The 22,893-nt window shown below is 43.6% G+C and overlaps 1 protein-coding gene across 1 annotated transcript in view; it reads left to right on the top strand.

Annotated features, from left to right (window-relative positions):
* Positions 1-22,893, top strand: part of dlst (dihydrolipoamide S-succinyltransferase) — a 69,029-nt gene that overhangs the window by 38,380 nt on the left and 7,756 nt on the right. The window contains exons 5-11 of the mRNA XM_070879575.1: positions 996-1,070; positions 3,720-3,775; positions 10,328-10,439; positions 10,528-10,671; positions 11,512-11,600; positions 13,003-13,100; positions 22,110-22,240. Of these exons, the coding sequence (XP_070735676.1) occupies positions 996-1,070; positions 3,720-3,775; positions 10,328-10,439; positions 10,528-10,671; positions 11,512-11,600; positions 13,003-13,100; positions 22,110-22,240 (705 nt within the window). The remainder of the gene's footprint in view (positions 1-995; positions 1,071-3,719; positions 3,776-10,327; positions 10,440-10,527; positions 10,672-11,511; positions 11,601-13,002; positions 13,101-22,109; positions 22,241-22,893) is intronic.

Raw genomic sequence — 22,893 nt, 5'->3', positions numbered from 1 at the left:
CATGCTCTTTGAGCCATTAACATTTTTCATTCTAATCAGATATGCACTGTACCCATCAGCTGTGGTACAGTTAGAGTATAGGTCAGGAAAATTTTTTAACACTATAACCAAACTACTTTATCAGATAATATCTTGTACCAAGAGACACTATCATCAATTTTGAAAAGAAGTAACCTTTAAGACCACAAAATATATCAATTATTTCACAATTATATTTTAACCTCAACAAACTTGAAAACTTTGTTTTAAAACCTTTTCAAATGTGTCCTTGACGATGAGTACAGTTGTAGTGCACATTTAAGTATATTTTGTGCAAGAAGGCAAACCGTTAATTGAGGGATAGGACCCTACTTTGGGTGTTTGTACAACACTCCGGGTTAGTGTGTAGCACAAGTACTGTTAAATCACTTTGCATTAAGTACATTCTTTCCTTTAACTCTCTTGAATCCTCATCAGGCAACTTGCTTCTGCAAATAGTGCTGTCATTAACATTGCGGCACATTGTTAGAGCATAGTAAAGGGAGCTGTGACCAGTGAGCCCTCAATGCATTAACATACTGGGCATTAACAGTAGAAAGATGTTAAGTTGTTCAGCAACTATAACCTTTTCTTTGATTAACACTAAAGTTCACCCCAGATTATTATTTTTTGTTTTTGTTCAATGCATTGCGATCAAGCCCCATCACAGAAAGGTGATCTGAAAAGGAGTTAAAATTAAAATTTCTTTGGCCTTGTTTGTGGTTAAATATAAGCAAGGCCATATTATGTTGACTTCATTGTGATTTGACTTGCAATTAAAAAGTTCAGATGCAGTCTGTAACCTTCAATATTAATATACAGCTCTGGGGCTACACCTGCCAAGCTTATTTGCTTAACCAAACCTCAGAATGTAAATCATTTTTTCTTTAAGTTTAATGTGGTAATTAAAGTACCCAGTTTGCAACATGTGCCTTTTTCACACTGGTTTTTAAACTGTTGCTGACTTGATTTCACAGATGATGAAGTGACTACGGTGAATACACCAGCGTTTGCAGAGTCTGTCACAGAGGGAGATGTCAGGTGGGAAAAAGGTACAGTGCATTTTAGAACAATATGAACATTTGGTTAATTGTAAGAAGGGTTGGATAATTGAAAATTGGTGAATTCCATTAGATTAAGTGTTTGAGAGGGTCTGTTTGATGTCCACTATTCTCTCTCTCCAATCACATTGCCATTTGCAGCTATTAATATATTTCTTAAACGTATTATTGGAAATAGATTTTTATGGAAAATTCCTAGCGTGTTTGGGTGCTAGAGGCTGTTTTAAGTAAATAGTATATGAATAAATGGAAATAGTGAAATTTATTCCTATCAAAGCTTTTTTTGAACTATCTAGTCATTTTAAAACATAGTTTCCCATGTGACTGTGATCATGGTAACCGATCCCCCCTCATCCTTCTCGACCTGACTGCACCCTTTGACACGGGTTGATCACACCACCCTCCTCCAATGCCTCTCCTTGGTTGTCCAGCTGGGTGGGACTGCCCTCACTTGGTTCCATTCTTAACTATCTAATCGTAGCCAGTGAATCACCTGCAATGGCTTTTCTTCCTGCTCCCACACCATTACCTCTGGAGTATTCCAAGTATCATACTTGGCCCCATCCTATTTCATGCTGACCCTCGGTGGCATCACCAGAAAACACAACGTCGGGTTCCGCATGTATGCTGATGACATCCAGCTCTATCTCAACACCATCTCTCTCTACTCCTCCACTGCTTGTCCTACATCCAGTGCTAGATGAGCAGAAATTTTCTCCAAATAAATATTGGTAATATCGAAGCCATCCACACTTTTTTGTGGATGCCCGGTTTATGTCCAGAGGATGTTGAGATCATTCTGGTATGGACTGTGCTCTGAGGTGAAACAGTTTAAGTTGTTTTTGTATTCTCTAACCATGATGGGCTTCATACTGTTAGGAGATTGATATCCATGTAGAGCAAATGCCACTGTGGAGATGGACTCCAATCTGACTTTGATCTATACTGTGTGTCTTGCTGCAGAGAAGTACCCCCCAGTGTGTGACTTGATGCTGGCTTTGAAGGTCTGTGGCTTGCAACAGTGTGAATAGGGAAGACCTAAGGTCAAAACTTGGACAAAGCTTATAAGAATTCTCTATCTATTTAGATATAAATGAGTGCAGGAGTCATTCTGACTATTTAAAGGATCAAAAATAGAGCTTTTAAATAAAGGACTAGAGGGAGGAAAATAGCATTAGACTGTGTGCCACTGTAGTGTGGACTGGTAGGACATAGCAACAGAAGAAGGCCTTACAGCCCCTCAAGCCTGTTCTGCCATTCAACTAGATCATGGCTGATCTGAACCTGAACTTCATTTACCTGCCTTTGTTCCATATTCCTTGATGCCCTTCCCCCAACAAAATTTTCTGATCCCTTTAGCGATTGCCATATTGCACAGGGAGATTTTGAGGGGGAAAAGTGCATAGAAAACACACATTGGGTAAGTAATTTATTACTTCCAGATGCATACATTGGGTGAGCAAGCTGTACTAAGGGATATCCTTTATTTACAATGGCCCTGAAATTGCGGTCGGCGGCTTATCTACAGAGTACATCGCCGACCTCTTGAAAGGAATTCGCACTTACCTGGTGCGAGGACCCACAGGTAAACCTGTTGTGTGCAGCTTAGTGCATCACGGAGCCCAGGAGCGCAGTGTAAAGCTTTGAGGTATGATGCATCTAACATACTGAGAATTCTAAGGGCTTGATTCCTTCAGAGTTTAAGGAAATGTCTCTGTTATTCTGCACTGTAGTCCTAGAGGCTAGCAGTTCATTTGTATGTTTATTAATCCTGAGCTGGTAATATTGACATTGAATTGAGTATTTAGGTATATTTGCAAACTTTTGCAGGAAGAAGCAATTGCACTTTTTAGGGAAGGGAAAAGACTCAAATTTTCTAGCAGATCCACAATAAAATCACAAATTATCTAAACTTTTATACTCTGGTACAACATTTTTTACATTGCAATCATTCTAACAATATTGCCCTTTACCTTATTCCTCTACATAAAATGATAGTTTTGTTTCTTTAGGGAAAGTAATCAATGATTCAAATTACATTTTGAAAGAAATATATAACATTCCAGCAGTTTTTTTAATCAAGGCACTCTATTAATTCCTCAAGTTTTCTATTTTATGCGACCATGAATAGGTAGGGAGCAGGTTATTTTTAGAAACTTGGACCCTTTCTAAAGCTGAAAGGACAAAGAGTTATAATTAAAGGTGTTACGCTGTGCGAATAGGCTACTGCACCTGTTTGCACTAACCATTAAATTTTCATGCATAATTACTGGGCTAATAGGATTTCAATGTCTGAGTGGATGACCTATAAGTTGGAACTTGACAGATCGCAAGTTCGGGGGTTAGCGCATGCATATGCGCAACTCCCGAACTTGCTGTCCATATCAAAGGCGGTATGATGGCTTACTCTGCCCCAATATCTAACTGTGATTAGGCAATAAATGCAAATAGTGCTTTAAAAATAGGCAAGGCAGTGCTTTTGGCTATATATCCTTTTAGCATTGTCCTTTTAATTTTTTTAAATGTTATCCAGGTCCCTGGGTGAGTTTATTTTGGAATATACTCAATCCCAACTATCCATAGTTGCATTCTGTGTTCCTATATCAAAAACACACATTCATTCCCTGTTTTTCATTGCAGCTGTTGGTGATGTAGTAAGTGAAGATGAGGTGGTGTGTGAAATTGAAACTGATAAGGTTAGTAATATTTTGATTGTTTCTGGCAAGCCACTTTCTTTCTGTTTTCCTTCTCGATCTCTGTACCAAACATGGCTGAAAAGGCCTCTGACATTGCTCCTGTATAACTCTCTGTTAGCAGTTAGATAATTGATCCCGAAAGTATCCATACCTATAATATTTCCCTCCCTTATAGTATCTTGTGCCTCCATGTCGACAGCCCTCTGTCTGCATCTGTAGTATCACATTGGAGAGGGTTTTAGTCTGCTCCTAGGTTGCTCAGAATTTATTGGTTCCCTTCATCAAGGAATTACTTATGAGTTTTACTGCTCCAAATTGCAAGGTATCAGAAGAACCTGGCGCAGGGGCAAAGTGGTAACAGGATGGACAGGGGGAGAACCGGAAGCCCAAAGCTGATGGGGTGGAGGGAGGGAGGGAAAGAGTGAGGGAGTATATAATCTCAGTCTCCGCGAGAGGCAAATAGAGCGCAAAAAAACCCAGAAGTGGTGCAGTAAGCAAGAAGAAAAGTAGGAAAAAATAATATACTAAAGGAAAAAAGCTGGAAGGAAGAGAAAAGAATATTAAGGTTTTGGGGTTGTGGTGGGGTGGGGGGGGGGGGGAGCAAAATGTACTTATTTAAAAAAAAAGGAACAAATAAAATGTGCATGAATGCCGGTGCTGTACACACTCGTGAGAGACTCGGTTGAAAAGCAGTATGACTGTTTGCTGCAGTGGGTCAGGTCTGTAGGTGTGCCAAGGCAACTGTATCTCTGCTTAGTCTAGCTATCTGCTAGTGGTTGAATGTGGGCATGAGGCCACAACTCAACCTGGAGTGCTTGGTGCATACTTGCCGGGGGCCTGACACACTATTAGTGGCAGGCCCAGCTGTGTGGTGATGTAGAGCATGTTCATTTCCCAAAAGCAGCAGCAAAGCCTGAATGCAGTGCAATATAGGTGGTTGCTCACGAGAGAAAAGTGCGAGGCCCGAGTACCAAACTCTGTAAATTCTAATGTAAAATTAAAGAACCTGGCATGGTTGGCCTTCTGGTGAGCTGCTTAGTGGGCGGTGCTGTGCGTAAAACTGGAGGTTCACGTTTACAGGATCCCGCCGAGAGCAACGAACTGGGGCAGCAGGTACAGTGCGTGGAGCCTTGGAGAGGAAGAGAGTGACAACTCGCATTAATAATAAACCACAGGCTGAATGGCAGCAGATGGGGAAATGACCCATGGGGGGAGAGAGATGGTGAAATGACCCATGGGGGGGGAAAGAGATGGTGAAATGATCCGGTGGGGGTGGGGGGGGTGGAGTGAGATGGAAAAATGAACCGGGGGGAGGAGGAGTGAGATGGGGAAATGACGCGGGGGTGGGGGGGGGTGAGATGGGGAAATGACCCAGGGGGGGGAGTGAGATGGGGAAATGACCCGGGGGGGGGGGGGGGGCTGGTGAGATGGGGAAATGACCCGGGGGGGGAGTGAGATGGGGAAATGACCCAATGGGGTGGAGTGAGATGAGGAAATGACCCAATGGGGTGGAGTGAGATGGGGAAATGACACAATGGGGTGGAGTGAGATGAGGAAATGACCCAATGGGGTGGAGTGAGATGGGGAAATGACCCAGGGGGGGATGTGAGATGGGGAAATGACCCAATGGGGTGGAGTGAGATCGGGAAATGACCCAATGGGGTGGAGTGAGATGAGGAAATGACCCAGGGATGGAGTGAGATGGGGAAATGACCCGGGGGGGAGTGAGAAGAGGAAATGACCCATGGTGGGGGGGGGGGGGGGTGGGGAGTGAGATGGGGAAATGGCTGACCATGGGGGGTGGTGGAGTGAGATGGGTAAATGACCCAGGGGGGGAAGTGAGATGGGGAAATGACCCAGGGGGGGAAGTGAGATGGGAAAATGACCCAGGGGGGGAAGTGAGATGGGGAAATGACCCAGGGGGGGAAGTGAGATGGGGAGATGACCCAGGGGGGGAAGTGAGATGGGGAAATGACCCGGGGGGGAAGTGAGATGGGGAAATGACCCAGGGGGGGAAGTGAGATGGGGAAATGACCCAGGGGGGGGAAGTGAGATGGGGAAATGACCCAGGGGGGGGAAGTGAGATGGGGAAATGACCCAGGGGGGGAAGTGAGATGGGAAAATGACCCAGGGGGGATAGTGAGATGGGGAAATGACCCAGGGGGGGAAGTGAGATGGGGAGATGACCCAGGGGGGGAAGTGAGATGGGGAAATGACCCGGGGGGGAAGTGAGATGGGGAAATGACCCAGGGGGGGAAGTGAGATGGGGAAATGACCCAGGGGGGGGAAGTGAGATGGGGAAATGACCCAGGGGGGGGAAGTGAGATGGGGAAATGACCCAGGGGGGGAAGTGAGATGGGGAAATGACCCAGGGGGGGGAAGTGAGATGGGGAAATGACCCGGTGGGGGGGGGGGGCGGAAATGAGATGAGGAAATGACCCGTAGTGCGGTGTGAGCTGGGGAAATGGCCCAATGGGGGGGAGTGAGATGGGGAAATGACCCGGGGGGGAGTGAGAAGAGGAAATGACCCATGGGGGGGGGGTGGGGTGGGGAGTGAGATGGGGAAATGGCTGACCATGTGGGGTGGTGAAGTGAGATGGGGAAATGACCCTGGGGGAGAGTGAGATGGGGAAATGACCCGGGGGGGGGAGGGAGTGAGATGGGGAAATAACCCATGGGGGGGTGTGGGGGGTGTGGAGAGAGATGGGGAAATGGCCCATGGAGGCGGGGGGTGTGGTGGAGTCGAGGGGGAAACAGAATAACTGGATAGGGAATAAGGAAAGGAAAGACCTCCCAAGAGATAGTAGACAGGGGAGAAAGCCATAAGAGGACAGTGACATGATCTTCCAGTGAGAGAGAGAGCGCATATGCACAAGCCCAAGAGAACAAGTGACTGACCTGCCCTGGAACGAGGAACAATATATTTTTATTCATTTTGGACTTAACAGCTTTAATAATTATATATTGGACGATTAGCGAACAATATTATTAACTCCACGGCTGATAAATGGGGACTTCCTTTTGAGAAAATAGTCACAGTACCATAAACATTTTGGCCATTGCTGAAGCACCGTCACTAATAGATTCTGATCACTAGTTGGAACTCATCTAATTATTGATTTCAACGTGCAGCAAGCAGCAAATTCAGAATCTTGTCCAGGCAAAGAATAAGGATCCTGGGAATAACCAAAAATGCAATGGGGCATAAATTTTGTACTGTACCATCATTTGATATGGTATCCAGTCCCATATCGTTTGGGTGAGTCTATAGCATTTGGAATGACCTGGACAGTTAGCTACGTAAAGCCCTATGTAAATGCTCTCCTCACTTATTCAAGGCCTAAATGTGTAACTTTAATAAAAGTGGTTTTGCTGCAGAAATTTGAACTATTTGTGTTGAACTTATTGTGGCACAAGTGAGATTGAATATTTAATTTTATACCATGTTGAAGATCAAAGCTGAAATGGTAGAATTGTGTATAGGGCAAATAACAATGGATAGACAGCATTGGGAGTGGGCAGAAGGGAGCATGTGTTGGTGAGGTCTTGTATTTATGGTCAGCCTGCTCATGACAACTGTGCCTGCATTTTCCCTATTGCATCTAAAAATAGTGGCCTATTTTACCTATTCTACTCACAAATTAGATGGAAATTATTAACCTCAATGTTTTATATTATAATCATTCAAAAGTGAAATTAAATGAATGAATGTACACAAGGACAGTCCAGATCGAGTTACTTCTGTTATGTTTCCTCTAGTTACTGGCAGTAATCATTGACTCTTTAACTCCTACATCTGCCAGTAATATCACTAACCTTGCTGATAAATCTCGTCAGATAAAATAAATAGCTCACTGGGACAATAGAAAAAGATGGTACCAGTTGAGTTGAAGTGCAGCAAAGGGAGGTGGGATTGGTTAGTTTTGGAGATGGTGGGGTGGGGGGGGGGGGGGTCATAGAAGGCAGGGTAAGAGGGTGGTGGCCCTTGCTAGATTGAGGGCAGAGGAGTGATGAGGGATTGTGGCTGAGATTTGATGGATGGAGGTTCGGCGAATGTTGGGTATGACGGGAGATCGTGGCGGAGGTGGGGCGAGTGTTTTTGTGGCGGAGGAGTGGTGAGGGATCGTGGCGGAGATGCGCCGAATGTTTGTGGCGGAGGAGCAGCGAGAGATTGTGGCGGAGGTGCGGTGAATGAGGGTTTGGGGCCCAGAAGAGCCGAGGGCCTAGGGGCAGCGATATGCGCGCGCACAAGGTCCATGCAGCAGAGCAGGTCTCCAGTCGTCCAGGTCAACCCTTGCCACTGGATAAAGGCCTAGCTCTGTCAAGCCTGTGTGGTGGCTGATGTGCAACGGTCACCACACGTTAAAAAAAATCCACGCACAGGCATCTTCCGCCCCCTCAATTGGAGTTCAGGACTGGAATATCGGGTCCTTCATTGAAACATCTGTGAACTCATGTGAAAGCAAGTCATCATTGTCCGAGGGACTGCCTGTGATGATGATGGTTTTAGGTTTGGGTGATGCAAGTAAACAGTAAATACATTTGATTTTTTTCCCCACGACTAGTAGAGAAATAAACATAAAATTTGTTTGGACAGGGAAAAGTTTCTAAATCTTTCTCCCCTCATTCTGCACATGTTGACCAATACTGCAATTTGTTTCCATTAACCTGGGCAGTGAATGCTGGCAGGCTATTTGACCATTGGAACGAACGCAGCCGGACCACTTCCTTTCCTTGCCCACTTCCTCGTTCACTTGTAAGCAGGGTAGCTGAATAGCAATGGGAAACCTAGCTGATTTCCTCCCACCCTTTCTTCTAACTGCAGCACTGGAAAGCTGAGAGCAATTATAGCACTCCCAACACCAACCTGGTGGAGATCAGCAAATTCAGCCTTCCTCGTCCATGTGAAGAAATTATACATTTTTCAAGAAAAACTGTTTTTTAAATAAAAAAACAAAGGCAGTCTGTTTATGTAGCAGGTTTTACAGAAGGTGCTTAAAAAACAAAGTCCTCGCTTTCTGAAATTTCAGAAAGTGGGAATCCAGGACTAGATTACTGTGTAATAAAATGCTACCTTTGTAAAAAGGGAATAATTCCATTGTCAAAGGCTCCCACCTTTTTGTTATCAAATTGTTCCTGAACTCTCTTGTCCACGTAAGAAATCCTACTTCCAGCATTGTTGGTACAGCCCCATAGAGAACCAACATTTTAGAAGATGAAAATTAGCCAAGCCAAGCAGCTCTGTGGAGGTGACTGAGATGACATCTGTATTGGTCCTTTGCGTAAATTGGTGAATTTTAAAATACATGCTGACTTGTTGCTAAGTAGTGGTCAGAATAGACTGTCCTAGTTGCCAAACTTGAGTGGAAAAGACACTCAAGGGAAAATTTGGCGAGGATGCACTCTACTTGGAGGTCTGCTAGACGAAAGCAGGGCTCCAAGTATTGGCCATCTCATCTTGTAGCCTTATCATTGACTCGTTCTCCTGTCGAGTGATTCTCTTGGCACGCAGCCTTGCTGAATTTACATTTGATTGTTTTGTCTTCCCTGGATGTTATCAACCAGAGAATTGTATTCTTTCTGGTCTCTACAACACTGAGCTTTCTGATGGTATCAGCCCTTTTGCTACACCAGCTTGTTCTTTCACATCACCTAGCCACTTTTCTCTTTGTCGCCTGAAACTATTACTACCGATTCTTTCAGAGAGTATCAACATCAACAACTTTCTTTGTGATCGACCCCAACCCCCTTCCCCCCCCCCCCCCCTCCAAATAAAAATGTTTGCTATCGGGTAAATTTACAAAATTATGCTCACATTAGGGAACAAGTACGAGGTTTTCAGATGCATGGTCACCATGATCTATTCATTAAGACTCCCACTGGGAGTGAGATTTTGTAAAATTACCTTTAATAATATCATTTTTTTCTTACCGACCTCATCAGTTCTCCCTTTTTCGAGAACTCTCATCAGTCATCCTTCTGGTCCAGCTAATTTTCAGCATACATCTGTAGGGCGATAATTCAGTTGCCCCAGTCACCACATTACTTATGCATTCAAGGTTCAATTTTCATATCTACAATGCTGTAACCCAAACACAACATTTAACCATTCCACTTCCTATTACAAGATTCACGCTGTTAAATGCCTCTTACAATCATTGTCTTCAACTTCTTCATCACTTTGGACACAGATTATTATTGGAGTGTGCAAGATAGCAGATATTTACACAAGTCAATTTTTGGGTGAACTTCTTTGTGATTAGCATTTACTTTGCCATTTTAGCATTTCATCGCAATCCATTTGATCCATTTTCTGCATCTGCAAACAGTACTGTGTCATCATCGTGCCATGGATTGTTAATTTTCCATTGACCTCAAATCTAATTTCTGGGCCACCTAGAATTCTCTCTCATTCTGAGTGCTAATCATTTAAGTTACTGCTACCTCCCAAATGACAACCAGCATTGTAAAGGAAGTGGATGAGTTCCTTGCCAACTGTGAAATGCATGTTGCGAGGTCGTAGTTTTTGAAATTAATTCTTCTTTCTTTCAGACATCTGTGCAGGTTCCTGCTCCACATGCTGGTGTCATCGAGGAGCTCCTGGTCCCTGATGGGGGTAGAGTGGAAGGAGGACTCCCTCTCTTCAAACTCCGGAAGACAGAAGGTAGGTTCTCCTGTATATAATGTTTTGGAGAAATCACAGCTTAAACCTGGTTTACAATGCGCGCTTTTATTATTTTTTGCTTTTCCAGCTGGTGCTGCAAAGCCCAAACCAGCGGCTGCTCCTGCCCCCAAACCAGAAGCACCTCCACCACCTGCAGCCACAGCAGGGGCCATTCCTACCACAATGCCTCCCGTGCCACCGGTAAATATGCAGGCCATGGATAGTAAACCCGGTGAGTAAAATCATAATGATTTGCATTTAAAAAGAACATAAGAATTAGGAGCAGGAGTAGGCCATTTGGCCCCTCAAGCCTGCTCTGCCATTCAATAAGATCATGGTTGATCTGATCTTGGCCTCAAAAAAGGCTTGTATTATACCTCAAATGTCTTGAAGCTCCTTTAAGTGCATTGAATTGAAGTGACTTGTTATGTAGGCAAATATGTTGGCCATGTGCACAGCAAGATCCCACAAGCAACACTAAATGAGTGTTTTTGGTGGCATTGATCAAAGAAGAAATATTGGACAGGGCACAAGGCAATCTCCTCTTCAAGCAGTGATATCTTTCACATCGAGCAGGCAGATGGGGCCTTGTCTTATCTGAAGGACAGCACCTCCAACAATACAGCACTCTCCCAGCACTACACTGGACTAGCAGCCTAGATTATGCACCCAAGCCCTAGAGTGAGGCATGAACCCACAACTTTCTGACTCTGAGGCAAGTGTGCTATCGAGTAAGTCAAGCTGACGCAACGAAGAAAACAGTGGAAACAATAGATTGTTATTAATCTTGGATGGTTCAGCAATCCTTTTGCTGTACTTGGCAATGTTTCTAACATATTCTTTACAGTCATGGATCAGTGACTTCTAACTAGTGCACTTGTTGTCCTATTTCTCTATTGTGTGCGCATAATGGCTGCGACGGTTACATTGTTGGCAGATAATCCTCTTATCTTGTTTAAATGGGGTTTTGCCAGAGGCATCTACAGAATAGGAGATGATATGAATAGGATATAAATGTGAGTTTTTACACATCTAGTTCCTAACATCGCCTCGTGTTCTGTTTTTGTTCCAGTGTCAGCAGTGAAGCCTACTGCCGCCCCTATTGGACACTTGGCCGCAACTTCAGATGTGGGACTGAAAGGTGCCAGATCGGAGCATAGGGTAGGTATGAAGCAGTAAATCAAACTGTTTGATGTCGGTTACAATCTGCTATATGTTTGAATTGACTAGTAGACCGTGTTTTATATTTACCAAAGTGTTATCTGTGGACTGATATGTAACTGCCATACACCAAATTTAATATATCTTTTATTTTTTAAAAAGTGGTAAGTTCTGTTCTTCTGAGCTTAGAGGGCAGGTGGGTAAGCTGCTCCTGAATTCGCTGCTACATGGCACAAGAATAGCACAGGGTTGGCTCATCTGAGTCTCCGTATAGTAGTGTGCCGTAGATTTGATTCCACGTTGCTGCGCTTCTTATCTCAAGTGTGTTGTTGTGGAGTGGTGTCAAAAGGAGGCTAAACATCTCCAGACAAGAGGAGGAGACACTGTCAGGTACGCCATCTGTAGTTGACTCACCGTCATGTCTTCAGGTGTGAAGTCCTGAGCTTATCGCTTTTAGGGGTGCAAGGCCTAAGGAATTTATGGGGAAATAATACAAAGATCTGGGTACTGATGTACAAGTTTTGCTGTGGGAATTTCTAGCTTTCTAGGGACAGGGTAGGAAATGTAATTCTGGAAAGTTGAAAATGGTCATTACAGTTTGCCACTATGCAAAATCTTGTAATCATGTACTAATTCTTTACCTTTACCCCAATATTGTCCAAAAGTATTCACGCTTTGGATATGGGAAATTATAGAAACATAGAAAATAGGTGAAGGAGCAGGCCATTCAGCCCTTCGAGCCTGCACCACCATTCAATAAGATCATGGCTGAACATTCCCTCAGTACCCCTTTCCTGCTTTCTCTCCATACCCCATGATCCCCTTAGCCGTAAGGGCCATATCTAACACCCTCTTGAATATATTCAATGGGTTGATATTAACCATCATTTAACCCCAATTATATTGTATCCTGTTCAGTGTTCCCTGTAAGCTGCATGGCCGCATGGCGCCAAACGAAATTAGAGGGAACATCGATTCTATTACTCCCAGAATTCTATTATTCTGCACATAAATTTTAATAGTCGGATAGGAGACAGTGATGCAAGATATTTGAGGATTGGCATGTTCCTTTCTATGCTTGCTCTGACCACAACAGTTAATAATGGTACAACACTGCCTGTGGAATAATCGACGAGTATTGACTCTTTAACACAATCACCAGAAACACAAGCTTGACATATTGTATGTGGACATTCAGATATCCTGGTTCTTTATTTGTCATGTTGAGAGGATATTGTATTGTGTATATTAGAATAAGGAATAATAACCTGATGTCAAAACATTGATTGTAATCACTTCCAGGTATTCTGTATATAATCTATTTGAACCTCTTGATTAGACAATAGCCTTGAAGATCAAGTTTGTGTAATATAGACTAATTTTGTAATTGACTTGTGTGTAGGTTAAAATAAACAGAATGCGACTGCGAATTGCACAGCGGCTAAAGGAGGCTCAGAATACCTGTGCCATGTTGACAACCTTCAATGAAATTGACATGGGGTAAGATGCATTAGACAGCTACAGTCAGCATAACAAGAGCCATGCCCGGAGCTGTCACTATTGTCGTATTGTTTTGTGTGCCGCATTTGCGTTATCAGGGAAGATAGAATATAAAAGTATTCTTTTAAGCATGTTTTAGCTTGAGTTTAGGCACTGAAATCTCTTAACGGGCTTAGAAAGTCTTCTGCAAGAACAGTGATGTAATGAGATGTTCCCACCCTGTTCAGTGAGGCAGTGGGAACCAGTACATTGTGACTCATCTACAGGCATGAGTCAGAACAGCCTAAACTTGTTCCTTGTTTGCTTTGGAAAGAGATGTAGAAAACTTGTTACTTTGTGTTAGGGAGCAGGAGGGATAGTGAGTGACATACTTATGGTATTTTTTTCCCCTTAACCCTTTCCCGGGTCTCCCCATGTCACAACTATTCATAGCCAAATTCTATTAGCCTCTGCTAGTGCATGTCTAGAACCAGCCAGTTGCAGGAAGGCCCACCCTCCAGTTATTCCTCCCCTATGGTAGTACAACTGGGATTGACAAACTCAGTGTATGGTTAATCACTGCCACAAACCCATGGACCACCACTTCAGGGCACAATCATGGTCCACCAATCATGGTCCTTCCCCATGTTCTATTCTAGTCCTCAATCTTGCTGCTTTCTCCTCTTCTTCCTCCTCTCTTCTCTTTCCCCCGCCCCCCTCCCCAAACCTTTTCTCTATATTGAATTAATTGCAGAGCTCTTGTGAAAACCTTCAAAGCTAAACAAAGAGAAGATTTGCTGGCAGAGTATTTGTTTTTTAATTGAAAGCAACTGAGGCTGCATCTTGAGCTACCATTAGGAAATTTCTTTCCAAATTCCATTTAAACCCCTTAGCAAACTGAAACATCATCTCCACTTAAAGACAACCTCGTGTAAATATTTGTTCGTAATGTGCTTTTGTTGCAAGATGGACAGACTGTGCAATATTAATTTAAAGGAAAATATTTGTCTCTTGTGCTGGAAATGATGCTTTTAACATTTCTTTTAAGGGCTAATATGCCAGTTTTGGTTTACAGCTCTTCAGGATAGTGTTGTGCGCTGTAATAATACCTACTTAAATAGATTAGCGAAGAATGCACTTTACAAGACTAACATCTGCCTGGAGACTGAAGAGAAGGAGGGATGAGATGGGGGAGAGAGATAAACCCCCCAGGGAGAAACCAGGGCTTCAAATGAAAGCAGTTTAATGATGAGGCAATGAAATTTTGATATAGTTAGACTAGAAGATTTTATCATTCCTGGCTCCTTTTCTTGTGGTTCTTGCATCTTGGGGACGCATAATGGTGTTAGGGAAGTAATCCTAGAGTTAATGAGCTTAAGTGCAGGAAAACAAACAGGGTTAAGGGGAAAACATAGACATAGACACCTTTTATCGGGTCAGTGAGCACACTATCCACTTTCACTGGCCTTTAACTGCTTCGTTGCTGGTTTCATTTGAAATACAGATTCTCACTGTTTTAACACTGTCACTGTCAATATCTCCAGGGAATTCTGTCTTCACCGGACAGTTTAAGATTTCAGTTCAGTGCTGGAGGTTGGAGCACTCTTCCACTTTTGATGCCAAATGTCAGTATCAGGTGCTCCAAGGTCAGTTATGCTATGGGTTAGGTGCAGAGTGCAGCTGCTGTGCCCAACAATGTGCATTAAATAATTGTAATTGTAACACGTCTAGTGTCTCTAGTACAGGATCAGGAAAGGAAGACTGAAAACAAATCATTCTGGTTCTTGGCAAGAGCTCCTCAGCAACTGTGCATCGGAACCAGTTAATAAATTCTTCTGCCAATTAAGTCTTTTTTCCCATAAAGTAGCTATTTCCATGTTTTCTAGTTACCATACAAGGAATGCCATAATTCAGTTGAAATGCTCCCTCCCCTTTACCATTGCTGTTCTGCTGATGACCATTAGAAGTTATGTAGGAACATAGTGTAGACTGACTTCCCCCCCCCCCCCCCCCCCCCCTCTAATTTTTCTCTACCTCCTGTGAGTGGTCCTCGTCTCTGATGTTTCATGAAGACCGTTGAGATCAGGAACTCGTCTTGAGAAACTGGTTGCAAACTGCACCTTGCTATGTGGTGTGTGTGTATGTATGTCTATATCTACAATATAAATATGTATTGTCCTATCCTGTTGGTGCCACCTTTAAATTATTCTGAAGATGGCAAAGTCTGATCAAAAATCTATTGTGGTTCTGCTATGCATGTAAGTTGTGTTTGGGATTTATGTTAACAAGTATCTCAGTTCCAGCCTGGGTGGAAGGGGAGTGGGGTGGTGGTGAGGATAGTGAGGTGGACGTTATCTTCCCCCTTCCAGTAGTTTATTTTTGACATGTTTATATCTCAGTTCCTTTCCCCACTCTAAAGGCTGGACTTTCCTCTTTGTAATGCCCAGTTTTCAGGCAGTACTGGGGTGGGTGATATGCTAGATCTACATCTACTCTTGTGCCCACCTGATTTTCCAATGGTCATGTCTGCCGCATGCTGGAAGCGCACCCAGAAATGGACTGGTATATGTAAATGAGGCTGTGATAAAGTAGTGGCTTTCATTATCTCGTTTGCTTGACCGGTTATTGGTGGTCCAATGCAACAACAATTTACATTTATATAGCACCTTTAATGTAGTAAAACATACCAAGGCGCTTCACAGGAGTGATTATTAGAATTCCCTGTAAGGTGCGCGGCCACACACCGCTCCAGGGAACCCGTGCAGCCGGCTTGCCGGCATTTCAGTATAAAAGCCACGCATGTGCGGTATTTTGAAGGGCACGTGCAGCCCCTTAAAGGAGCCGTGCAAGGCCAAAAAAAATTACAGGGAACATAGGTGTTTATCAAACAAAATTTGACCTCGAACCATATATGACAGGTTAGGTAGGCCTTAAACGAGGAGAAAAAGGCGGAAGAAGTTTAGGGAGGGAATTCCAGAGCTTGGGGCCAAAGCAGCTGAAGGCACGGTGCCATTGTTGGAGCCAAGAAAATTGGAACAAGAGGCCAGAATTGGAGGAGCGCAGATATCGCGGAGGGTTGTAGGATTGGAGGTGGTTACAGAGACAGGGAGGGGTGAGGCCATGGAGTGATTTGAAAATGTAAAAATCGAGATGTTGCTGGATCAGAAGCCAATGTAGGTCAGTGAGCTCACGGTACACAGACCAAGGGTCACCTTCCTGGACCTGACTGAGGAGCAGTGGCTCAGGAGGCTGAGTTATCCGTGCAGGTAGTTGCTGACCTCTGAAGTCTCTTAGAGGAGGTCCTGCTGGGCCGGGGGACCATGCCATGCCAGTGGTCGTACAATTAACCACCACCCTCAACTTTTATGTCTCTGAATCCTTCCAGGCTGCAGTAGCGGACATCTCAAAGGTATCTCAGTCTGTTACCCACAAGTGCATCAGGCAGGTTATGGATGCACTATTTGCCACAGTCAGCCCGTGCATCAGCTTGAGAAAGGTGGAAACGGTCAAAATGAGAGGGCCTTGGACTTCGCTGCTATGCCTGAGTGGAGGACGCAATTGGCTGTACATCAGGGCACGTCATGACCAGCCAGGAACAGGGATTTTGTTTCATAAATATGCAGCTCGTATCTGATCACAAGAGGTTCATGCGAACCCGGGGACTGGGAGAAATTTAGAACTCAGCAGAGGAGGACAAAGGGTTTGATTAGGGCAGGGAAAATGGAGTACGAGAAGAAGCTTGCAGGGAACATTAAGGCGGATTGCAAAAGTTTCTATAGGTATGTAAAGAGAAAAAGGTTAGTAAAGACAAACATAGGTCCCCTGCAGTCAGAATCAGGGGAAGTCATAACGGGGAACAAAGAAATGGCAGACCAATTGAACAAGTACTTTGGTTCAGTATTCACTAAGGAGGACACAAACAACCTTCCAGATATAAAAGGGGTCAGAGGGTCTAGTAAGGAGGAGGAACTGAGGGAAATCTTTATTAGTCGGGAAATTGTGTTGGGGAAATTGATGGGATTGAAGGCCGATAAATCCCCAGGGCCTGATGGACTGCATCCCAGAGAACTTAAGGAGGTGGCCTTGGAAATAGCGGATGCATTGACAGTCATTTTGCAACATTCCATTGACTCTGGATCAGTTCCTATCGAGTGGAGGGTAGCCAATGTAACCCCACTTTTTAAAAAAGGAGGGAGAGAGAAAACGGAATTATAGACCGGTCAGCCTGACCTCAGTAGTGGGTAAAATGATGGAATCAATTATTAAGGATGTCATAGCAGCGCATTTGGAAAATGGTGACATGATAGGTCCAAGTCAGCATGGATTTGTGAAAGGGAAATCATGCTTGACAAATCTTCTGGAATTTTTTGAGGATGTTTCCAGTAAAGTGGACAAAGGAGAACCAGTTGATGTGGTATATTTGGACTTTCAGAAAGCTTTCGACAAGGTCCCACACGAGATTATTGTGCAAAGTTAAAGCACATGGGATTGGGGGTAGTGTGCTGACGTGGATTGAGAACTGGTTGTCAGACAGGAAGCAAAGAGTAGGAGTAAATGGGTACTTTTCAGAATGGCAGGCAGTGACTAGTGGGGTACCGCAAGGTTCTGTGCTGGGGCCCCAGCTGTTTACATTGTACATTAATGATTTAGACGAGGGGATTAAATGTAGTATCTCCAAATTTGCAGATGACACTAAGTTGGGTGGCAGTGTGAGCTGTGAGGAGGATGCTATGAGGCTGCAGAGTGACTTGGATAGGTTAGGTGAGTGGGCAAATGAATGGCAGATGAAGTATAATGTGGATAAATGTGAGGTTATCCACTTTGGTGGTAAAAACAGAGAGACAGACTATTATCTGAATGGTGACAGATTAGGAAAAGGGAAGGTGCAACGAGACCTGGGTGTCATGGTACATCAGTCATTGAAGGTTGGCATGCAGGTACAGCAGGCGGTTAAGAAAGCAAATGGCATGTTGGCCTTCATAGCGAGGGGATTTGAGTACAGGGGCAGGGAGGTGTTGCTACAGTTGTACAGGGCCTTGGTGAGGCCACACCTGGAATATTGTGTACAGTTTTGGTCTCCTAACTTGAGGAAGGACATTCTTGCTATTGAGGGAGTGCAGCGAAGATTCACCAGACTGATTCCCGGGATGGTGGGACTGACCTATCAAGAAAGACTGGATCAACTGGGCTTGTATTCACTGGAGTTCAGAAGAATGAGAGGGGACCTCATAGAAACGTTTAAAATTCTGACAGGTTTAGACAGGTTAGATGCAGGAAGAATGTTCCCAATGTTGGGGAAGTCCAGAACCAGGGGTCACAGTCTTAGGATGAGGGGTAAGCCATTTAGGACCGAGATGAGGAGAAACTTCTTCACCCAGAGAATGGTGAACCTGTGGAATTCTCTACCACAGAAAGTAGTTGAGGCCAATTCACTAAATATATTCAAAAGGGAGTTAGATGAAGTCCTTACTACTAGCGGGATCAAGGGGTATGGCGAGAAAGCAGGAAGGGGGTACTGAAGTTTCATGTTCAGCCATGAACTCATTGAATGGCGGTGCAGGCTAGAAGGGCTGAATGGCCTGCTCCTGCACCTATTTTCTATGTTTGTATGTTTCTATGCAAGTCTGTGCTGTTATGCAATAAATTGCCCTGATTCTTTTTCATTTTAACGCATTCAAAAATCGCAGTATCTCCAAGGTGAAGCAGATGTTGGAGCCCAGAGTATGAAAGTAGCTGTCTGAGCTTGCATGAAAGCTGCAAAGGCTAGTGATATAGTCTCTTATTGTGAGGGCCCGATTGCATTGTTCCTGTAGATAGCCCCGTGGTCCAGGGTAAATTGAAGAATGAAAATGCCCTGTGACAGCACCCCACATGCTGGAAGTGGACTCCTCAACCCTTCCCCTCAGTATGGTCAAAGCTGCCAATATCTCATACATTTGCTGGTGTGTCCTGAGCATTTTCTTTTTCAGAGCTGGACCCGGAGTTCCACATTTCTGTTCTGCTGAGCCAAGCTAAGAGAGGACGAACTTCTCCGGTGTGTCATCACTTAGGCTGTCCCTGCCACTACTATCCATTCACATGTGCTGTGACTCGCCAGCTGCGAGCAGGGACTCCCACTGGAAATTGCGTCATGTGTGAGGGTGGCCTGCAGCCCATTCAATGGGCCGACCAGCCTGCCAATCTCAGAAATGAGGCCTACCAGTCAAAATAGACTGGGCCTGAACATCACTTCCGGGTGTGTCGTACGCTTCGGGGTTTGCTTGCACTGTTCCTGCCCACCCGTTAAAATATGGGCCTGAGTATGTAGTTTGAATAAACAATCTTTGCACTATTTCCTTCAGCTAGTACAGTTATAAAGGAAAGTCTAGATGGTAATTATGACTTTTACAGTTGATGTACCTGTATCCACTGATTTGTGAAATCTAATGATTTTATAATTTTTACCTATAGGATTCATTTTCCTACATTACAACAGCGACTGCACACTAAAAGTATTTCATTGGTTATAAAGCGCTTTGAGACGTCTAGTGGTCATGAAAGGCGCTATATAAATCCAAGTCTTTTAACACAATGAAATATAATTTAATAGTGTGACAGGTCAAATTGTGGTAAAGCTGTACTTTAGTTCAGATCATATTGTATATTATTGCTAATAACAAATTTCTGTCACATTTTGGTTAGCTATCTATGAAAAGAGAAGAATTTTTGTGAACACCCCTCTTTTCCTCCTGCGTTGCGCCTGTGCCTGCTTCTCTTGCAGAGGAGCAGTAATAAGAGCACTGGAGAGTTTGGTGATAGAATTTATCCCATTACTATCCCAGCGGCACCTGGAAGGAAAAGCTTTGGTGAAGAGATGAGAAACAAGACAAATCCTAAGTGGAGCTGTAAAGATGTATCCCTCATGGTGAGCGGCTGTCACCAGAGTAATGCACGTGGGTGACAAGGTCATGGAGATTTGTCTCGAGGAGCTGGAAAAGCTGAAGTACAGTGCAATTCATTGTGTGGCAGAAAACAGCTGTGCAGCAAGAGGCAACAATTCTGCTCTGGTCAAACGGATGGAAATTACAGTGCTGGGTGACCGTGTATGAATTGAAAGCCTTAAGATGATTTCAGTACTGTGACATAAAAAATAAAGTAGTTCAAAAAATAATGGAAGCCATTCAGATGATAATCAACACTGCACAATGCTATCAAACGCACAGCTTTGTGCTGGGCTATAAGTATTTTGCATGGAAAATGCTATTCAACTTCCTCTTCACAAAAGCTTAACATGATATTTAGTGATGGGAGATACGAGGTAAGTAGTCTTGTTAATGTAAGGGTTGAGTTGGCTCTGAGTAAATGTTTGTTGAGTGAAATTGAAAGTCATTGATGAAAAATAAGAGCTAATAATAACTGTTTAATAATAACATAAGTGAAGTAGCAAATGGAGGCAGATGCTGTGCTTCGAATTGAGCAGCCCACCGTGACATAAAAGCAGATGAATGCTTGCGTTCCATTGATCGTTGTCTACTTCAAATTAATATTATAATAAAGGGCACGAACAAAAATAACAAAATAATTGTGCAGAACTTAAAACAGGGAAAAACATTAGCACCATGAAAAGAACAACAGAGGAAGTAGAACTTGTAAAAGAAAAGACTTCCTTTTACGTGATACTTTTCAACGGCTTCGGGACCACGGTATATGCTACACATTTGGCCATCTCTCTATATGTACATATCCACGTCGCCCTCAATTCTGTTCCTAACCAGCCATTTACCCGGCGGCTCTTTAATGCTGTTAATCACTATGGAACTTTAGTTGAGAGCCAGTTCTGTTTATGGATAATTTCCTTGGGGATTGGCGGGGGGGGGGAAGAGAGGAAACTCCTTCTCGTCTCAAATCTTACTAATTCTGTACTTGTCCACATAGGCTGAGCTAAATAACCAGCTGGCAATAATGTTAACCATTCCCTATTTAAAAAAATATATCAATGTCTTAACCGATAAGGGATTTAAGGGGTTATGGGGAGCGTGCAGGGAAGTGGAGCTGAGTCCATGATCATATTAAATGGCGGAGCAGGCCCGAGGGGGCCTACTCCTGCTCCTATTTCTTATATTCTTATGTTCCCTCCATTGTCTTTTGTTTAATGAAAACAAGTACAATTCTGGGGGGGGGGGGGGGAAACAGAAAATGCTAGAAATACTAAGCAGGCAGTCAGCAACTGTAGAGGGAACAGATAAGTAAATGTTTCAGGTCCCAAATTATTTAGGTCTGACTATTTATTACTCAATAAGAAGCAAGGGTAATCACACAAGGCTACCCGCTGTACTAGGATATATCTCAGACATTTGATTGAAATGTCAAAAAGAACTTATTCTAACTGCAATCAATTAATGAGGCTACATTTGGAATATGCAGCATTGGACATCCTCCCTTCAAAAGGCCACTGATGATTTACAGTGGGTTCAGATGAAGTGTTTACACCTCAAACATTGGCGTATCTGTTCTCCCCACAGATGCTCACTGCCTGTTTTCTCCAGTAAAGGCACAATATAAATGCAAGTTGTTTGCAATCTGATTGTTTCCAGCAAAGGCAATTTTTTGCTTTTTGTTCTGAGGGTCTGTTCTCGTGACTCTGCTTAAATCAACCTAGTCACTCTTCTCTGCTATCAATCTCATTTATCATTTGGTCTCATAACTTTCACATTTTTTAAAGTACTTGCCTCCACTTTTAATTAAACCCTCTATCATTTGTGTGTGTGGACTATTTAGAAGCACCCAGCGCTTGGATTTTTGTTTATGAAAACACAGAAGTAAAGAAAGTTAAGTTTGAACTTGTGATTGACCATTGAATCTTGCATACCTTGTGGCGAGTAGTTGTTACAAATCTGCCTCCTGCCATTTGGCAGCACAGTCCATTGAAGCGCTGCCATACAGTGGCACTGTGCCGCCTTCCTTGGGAAATCCCTTTAACAATTGTGCTCTATGGGACTGTTTAGTTTCAAAGACTCTTGATGGCACATTGCTTTTTCCTTTCCCTTACAGCAACATCCAGGAAATGAGAACTTTGCACAAAGAAACCTTCCTCAAGAAGCACAACATGAAGCTAGGTTTCATGTCTGCATTTGTCAAAGCATCCAGTTTTGCACTGCAGAATCAGCCGGTAGTAAACGCTGGTGAGTAAAGACCAAGAATGAGACAGAGCTCTGCAAAAATAGCTACTGGAGCAGAAAACAACGTTTCAAGTCCATTTCAGATTTTAAGAAAACACTACGGTATGATGGTAAAACCAGTGATACTTACCAACATGGAAATATTGACTGACCTCTGGTCCATCGAGCCTGTCCCACCCAATTGTGATATCGTGTATATCACAATATATACTCTCCACCCCACCAAAACCATGTGATCTCCTGGGAGAAGCGGAAAACCAGATTTAAAAAACCCAGGCCAATTTGTGGGGGCACGGGGGTGGGATCTGGACAATTCCTCTCCAACCCATCTAGGGGGGATCAAAACTAGTCCAGGCGATCACTCTGGCCCTGAATTCCCCGCAGTACCTACCTTCTGTAAGAGGTGATGTCTGCCCCAGCCAGAAACTAGTCCAGCTCTCACTTGAAGGAATTCAGCGAATCAACATCCACCGTATGAGATGGCAGTCTGTTCCAGAGGTCCATTATTCTCTGGGAAAAGAACCACATTCTGACATCTAACATAGATCTAGCTAGCCTTATACAACTTAAATTTGTGTCCCCTGGTCCTTTCTAACCTATTTCATTGGAACAAACTCAAATGGAACACAAATCTATTCCATACTTGGCAGCTGGAA

The sequence above is a fragment of the Pristiophorus japonicus genome, chromosome 4 (genome assembly GCF_044704955.1).
Source record: "Pristiophorus japonicus isolate sPriJap1 chromosome 4, sPriJap1.hap1, whole genome shotgun sequence".
Lineage (NCBI taxonomy): Eukaryota > Metazoa > Chordata > Chondrichthyes > Pristiophoridae > Pristiophorus > Pristiophorus japonicus.
This window is presented reverse-complemented; position numbering and strand designations above follow the sequence as displayed.